We start from the raw sequence: 6,311 nt of genomic DNA, 5'->3' as shown, positions 1-6,311 counted from the left end.
TCTTCATTACCCATTCAAGCCGTCTCCAACCATTATTATTCTTTTGATTGGTTTGTTCAAATTACATAACTCAATCTGAATATAATTTTTTAAGAGCTGATTACTTAAAACTATTAATCTTAGTAAAATACATAAACTAAGGAGCCTATCGCACTTCGTTTGAAGGTAGACTGCACTTACTTAATACTGTAATGCACGGCTAACAAATGTATTTGGACAGATTTTAAAAATATCAAATGTTTACTTTCAATTTTCTTTGCTTATTTTGCAAAAGGCTCCGTCGTGAGGTTGTCATGTTCAAACTGCACCACTTCTCTCTGTTTGCTTTCCATAAACCAACTAGTGTATGAGGAGACAGCGATTTCCAAGCATTCATTTAAATAGTCCGATCATAGAAAATCCAAAGGTGTTTCTTTAGCGGTATATTTTTTGTGTGGAATAGCACGAAGACCCATTTCATTTTCCACCTGCTTGAGATATGTGACGGTTGAAATGGATGTGTAAGCAGAAACGCCGTCTTGGTGAATCCATACCCTTGTTGGCCTCGTATCCATACGAAGATCCATCTTAATTATGTTGCTTTTTGCCACCCTTTGTTCTCACATGTTACAAGATGCTGCACCTTGCTTACCACGGCTGGAAAAACTACCTGTTTCAGGTTTTTCTCTGGATGGTCCTTGTGCCCGAACCTCATCGCTATTCCTTTGTTTTCTAATGCCATAAGTAGAAAGGACATTACTAACTTAGAAATCCTAAATCCCCGATCTGAACACAGCTTTATCAGTTGAGTGCATGGATATTTTGCGTTGGAAAGGACTACATAACTTTTCCAAAGCTGTCAGTTTTTGGTGCTATCACAATTCCTACGTAATGTCAAATAATGCCAAAATGTTTTTCTGACATTTCTTCCACCGTGATTTTATACCAGCTGTGGTTCTCACGTGCCTTGCTGATCTGCATATTCAAAACAGTTTTAATATAAAGTTTAATATAACCTGCTCCAGGTAAAAAATAAAATGGTATGTCAGTAGTCGTAGCAAGAGTTTATTAAGTCAACTTGCCGTACTAGTTATATCACCGTATAAAACGTACATAATAACACAGAAGGGAATTCGTAATACCTTTATATCACCGTATAAAACATACATAATAACAGAGTAGGGAATTCGTAATACCTTTATATCACCGTCTAAAACATATAATAACACAGAAGGGAAATCGTAATATCTTTATATCACCGTATAAAACAGATATAATAACAGAGCAGAGAATTCGTAATACTTTTATATCACCGGATAAAACATACATAATAACAGAGCAGAGAATTCGTAATACCTTTATATCACCGTATAAAACATACATAATAACAGAGTAGGGAATTCGTAATACCCTTAGATCACCGTATAAAACATACATAATAACACAGAATGGAATTCGTAATACCTTTATATCACCGTATAAAACATATATAATAACACAGAATGGAATTCGTAATACCTTTATATCACTGTATAAAACATATATAATAACACAGAAGTATGAAAACAAGACAGCGTAAATATATAAGAACGTAGAAGTTTCTACCTCCAAGTCTATATACTTGTCTTCTCTGTTGTCGTAGTCCAGGTTAGCTGGAATCCTAACAATAAGTCTAAAGTCCACAGTTTTAATGCCAGAACTGGGGATAACTTGAAAAGTCTCATCACCCCCTTCCAAATAAAGTTGAAACGTGGCGTTATTACCCTGTAAAACACATAGACTTAAGAAAGATTGTCAAACGAAAGATAATAAACTACTGTCATGATTTGCATACATTTGAAAACATCTAGTTAAAGCTAATAAACCGATTAAATGATGTTAGTTTAAACCAAGTTTATAAGAAACAATTACAATTGTAAAAAATTCTTATAAGCTTGGAATACCTGAGGGTAAGGCTATATAAATGTATCAAAGTAAAATACGCTTATTCGGCAGATAAGCTCTTTGAATCATATGTTTACATTTTAAACACAAAATCTCGTTTAAAAGATGACTCAGCTCTATGGTGTAATTTTTAGTTTTTTATACGTTTGATGTAACTAAATACTAAGTAAACAAGAGGGAACCCTCAACAGCCGCGGTACATGAAATTATTTTTGTCAAGATTAGAGTAAGTTAATCTATAAGAGCTTGGGCGTGGTTAAATACATCAATGAAAAGGGTTTGACTTCCTGAGTCGAAAACTGTAAATATATTTCAAATCGGTCAAGAGATGACGGAGCTATGAGATAAAAGTTTGCATTTCAAAAAATAACTCAGATCCGTTCTATGCAGCGGCTAAAAATGTACGCTTCATTATCAGAGTTAAACTGTTTAACGTACGTTGAAGGAAAGATGTCTAGGATAAATCACTCTAAAGATAATAGCTTATCTCAAAGATGAATTTATATTCATAGAAGGAAGGTAATCTGTACAATTTAACATGCTCCATTTATCAGAATGTTATTATCATTTCTATATTGACTTGCAAATACTTTGTTTGCTTAAAAATTCATTTGACGAAATTTTTCCTGGCGACTTTATTTTTTCTTGAAAAATCAAACAAACTTAAAAATAAATCAACTATTTACCTCGTCGTCATCAATTACTTGAGGAACAGTAGCGCCCATCCATTGGACTGGGGTCTGAAGAAAACTGCTCTCTTGAACTGTTCCGGCATAGTTCTGATTAGTGAATCTAGGGGCGTGATTTATACCATTACCAGAAGACTGACTTGGAACAGTTGGTACACACTGGTTTGGAGAGCTGCTGGTAGACTGGTTAGGAAAACTGCTAGCATCAAAACTGGTGGTTATGTCAGTTGGTGGGTTCAGAGTTTGTTTGTGTGGGTTCGTCAAAAACAATGCAATTTCTGTTGTTGTTTCCGATGAAGAACTTAGAGTTGTTGATTCTTTTGCCTAGAAAATTTCCAAAAGCAATGTTGAACATGTAAAGATTCTATGAAAATCGGTTTGGTTTGAATAACGAGCAAAGCTACACGAGGGCTATTTGTGCCAGCCGACCCTAATTTAGCAGTAAAAGACTGGAGGGAAGGCAGCTTGTCACGGCTGTAAGGGCTAGCATGTTTGATGGGACGGGGATTTGAACCCGCGACTTTCAGATATCGAGTCAAGCGCCCCCTAACCACCAGGCCATGCTACGAAAAGTGATCATCCACAAAACATTTAGACCACACAAATTCAAAAAAGCATTACTTGTTTTTGATTAACCTGTAAATTGTTAAAATAATTCTGAGAATTTAAGAATTTTTTATTAAATATGAAAACTTTCTGCTTTAAATATCTAAAATAAAAAAAAACAAACTTCAACGTGATGAAGTTGGGGATAAACTAAAATCGATTTTTAACACATGGAAACAGATTCATGTGAATATAACTCAGTCTGTCAAAAAACATAAGGTTTTAAGGTTATGAAACAAATAACACCTCTTCTAATAGAAACAAAAACAGAAAACTTTCACTTGTGGGTTAAAGACCAACAAAATAATTATTAAATCATTAACTTTTTAAACTCTTTTACAAAGATCGATGGTTATATTTTAAAGAAAAAACTCAATAACACAACCACCATTACTGACTTCGAACGTAGTCAGAATTACATAACGTATTTTTTGCTCACTTAACCGTATGTAACATTAGGCTATAGAAGTTGCTATACTATCTTTACACAAACCTAATTGTTATTACATTCCACAATGCTTTTAACAATAAACCACAGTCAGTAGTCACCAATGATTCTTTAAAAGACAGTGTGATTTGCATATACCTATAAATACAGAAATACTATTATGATATTTTCCAAATATCTTGAGTTCTACTTATGTTACTTTCATTTTTACTCCTAGTAAACGTAATCATTGTTGTATTATATTGTAAAATACCTAACTTCTAGTAACAATAGTCTTCTGCAGTCTCCATTTTGACTCCTACCAAACACGAGCATTGTTATATCTTCAAATACATCTTTCCTTATAGTATCAATTACTGTTGCTATCACTATTTTTAAGCGTGATTATATTACATTTCAAAACGTAACTTCTAATAGCAATAACATTTCACATTATTAGTGCTAATTCCTAATAAACACAATTATTATTACTATATATCCTCAAATACCTTACGTTCTAATATTGCTGACTTTAGTTACAGTTTAAAATTATCACAAGTATATATACCTTGACCGCTAGAAACAAGAGAGCGCTACAGTCGCCATACTGACTTCTTAGTTCATCTAGAGTTTTCAGTAGCTCTATTCTACCAGTGGTCGAATTGATTATGAAAAATGACGATAAAGACGAGTCTGAAATAAAATAGTATCAGTAATTAAAACATTTAAGTAGATACTTAAATCATCTTTTATTCCCACACATTACTATGAAACAAGAGCACCAGTAAGTGTGGTGAAACAATAACTGGTAGGAAATAGCAGCTGATGGAATATTCACAGCCAGAGGCTCCCGATATTACTATAAATATAGATATATTGGTTATATAGAAACCGAGAAGGACAAACGGCAATCATATTATGAGGAATAATAGAAAACATTTGGAACAAAATCTCGAAATCGTACAATGATAAACGTTTGGTAGCATAAAAACATTACTCTGTTTATAGCAAACACAAAATATTAGTGAAAACAAGGTGAGCTTCTCTGTTTATAGCAAACACAAAATATTAGTGAAAATAAGGTGAGCTACTCTGTTTACAGCAAACACAAAATATTAGTACAAACAAGTTGCACTACTCTGTTTACAGCAAACACAAAATATTAGTGAAAATAAGGTGAGCTACTCTGTTTACAGCAAACACAAAATATTAGTGAAAACAAGGTGAGCTACTCTGTTTACAGCAAACACAAAATATTAGTGAAAACAAGGTGAGCTACTTCGTTTACAGCAAACATAAAATATTAGTGAAAACAAGGTGAGCTACTCTGTTTACAGCAAACACAAAATATTAGTGAAAACAAGGTGAGCTACTCTGTTTACAGCAAACACAAAATGTTAGTGAAAACAAGGTGAGCTACTTTGTTTACAGCAAACACAAAATATAAGTACAAACAAGTTACACTACTCTGTTTACAGTAAACACAAAATATTAGTACAAACAAGTTGCACTACTCTGTTTACAGCAAACACAAAATATTAGTGAAAACAAGGTGAACTACTCTGTTTACAACAAACACAAAATGTTAGTGAAAACAAGGTGAGCTACTTTGTTTACAGCAAACACAAAATATTAGTACAAACAAGGTGAACTACTCTGTTTACAACAAACACAAATATTAGTACATTCTACATTTTTTCCTTTTCTTTTGTATTTTCCGTAATAATGTATTGTACTGATGATAAGTTGATTATTTAGTTGCAATAAATCATTGTTTGTAATTCCCGCATGTGCATAATTTCCATAACTATTTCCAATTCTGCATCTGTCAAAACTTCATTAATTCTTTAAGTTGGAGTGTAATATGTTATAATTTTTTGTTAATTTCAGTTTAACATGTTTAATAATAATCAGGATACTAGGTAGGCAAGCTCTGATAAAATTTGAAGGATACCGAACATTAGGTGGGAATTAATACTTTCAATGACAAATTTAGTATATGTTTGTTTTGTTGCATTTTGCGACAAGTTACACCGATAACCGTCCCTAATTTTGAAGTGATAGAATAGAGGGAAGACAGCTAGTCAATATCACCCAATGCCAACTCTTCGTCTACTCTTGTCAGACTGAATAGTGGGTTTTGACCATCACTCTTATAACGCACCTACGACCATAAAGTTTTAAATTTTCCTCGCAGTAAAGAAGCGCGATCTATGAAACCTCGACTCCGAAATCCGAAACGTTAACCACTGGGTCACTTTCGGCTTCCAGACAAATATATATATTTGCTCTAAACAATGAAAACTTTGGAAACATTAATGTGGAAGATCTAAATACAGATAACAGAAGTGACTGAGGTAGAAAGTCCAAGCTCTTCACAAACGATGTTCACTAACTCGGGTATTTCTTGTTTCTGTTTGGTCTACAAATTGAACGTGTCCTGCAGGGTTGTCACCTGGTGAGCATAATTGTAAAATATTCACCCCCAAATCAAGTCGTGGACTTATCATACAAATGTGTAACATTTCAAAATTGGATTGATATTTTACAGATGCTGCATACTTACGAAGAGATAAATATATTTCTAAGTTTATAAACATAGCGATATTGTTTTGTTTTTAAACTAAAAAAAGAAAATGCTTTAAGATAAAATCATATTAAATTGG

At 33.2% G+C, this 6,311-nt stretch overlaps 1 protein-coding gene across 1 annotated transcript in view; it reads right to left on the bottom strand.

Annotated features, from left to right (window-relative positions):
- Positions 1 to 6,311, bottom strand: part of LOC106466037 (cadherin-86C-like) — a 69,635-nt gene that overhangs the window by 32,763 nt on the left and 30,561 nt on the right. Inside the window, exons 10-12 of the mRNA XM_022393998.1 lie at positions 4,214 to 4,338; positions 2,610 to 2,936; positions 1,585 to 1,743 (exon numbers count right to left, since the gene is read on the bottom strand). Of these exons, the coding sequence (XP_022249706.1) occupies positions 1,585 to 1,743; positions 2,610 to 2,936; positions 4,214 to 4,338 (611 nt within the window). The remainder of the gene's footprint in view (positions 1 to 1,584; positions 1,744 to 2,609; positions 2,937 to 4,213; positions 4,339 to 6,311) is intronic.

The sequence above is a fragment of the Limulus polyphemus genome, unplaced genomic scaffold (assembly GCF_000517525.1).
Source record: "Limulus polyphemus unplaced genomic scaffold, Limulus_polyphemus-2.1.2 Scaffold2131, whole genome shotgun sequence".
Taxonomy (NCBI): domain Eukaryota; kingdom Metazoa; phylum Arthropoda; class Merostomata; order Xiphosura; family Limulidae; genus Limulus; species Limulus polyphemus.
The sequence above is the reverse complement of the archived record's forward strand: the minus strand, read 5'-3'. Positions and strand labels throughout refer to the sequence as shown.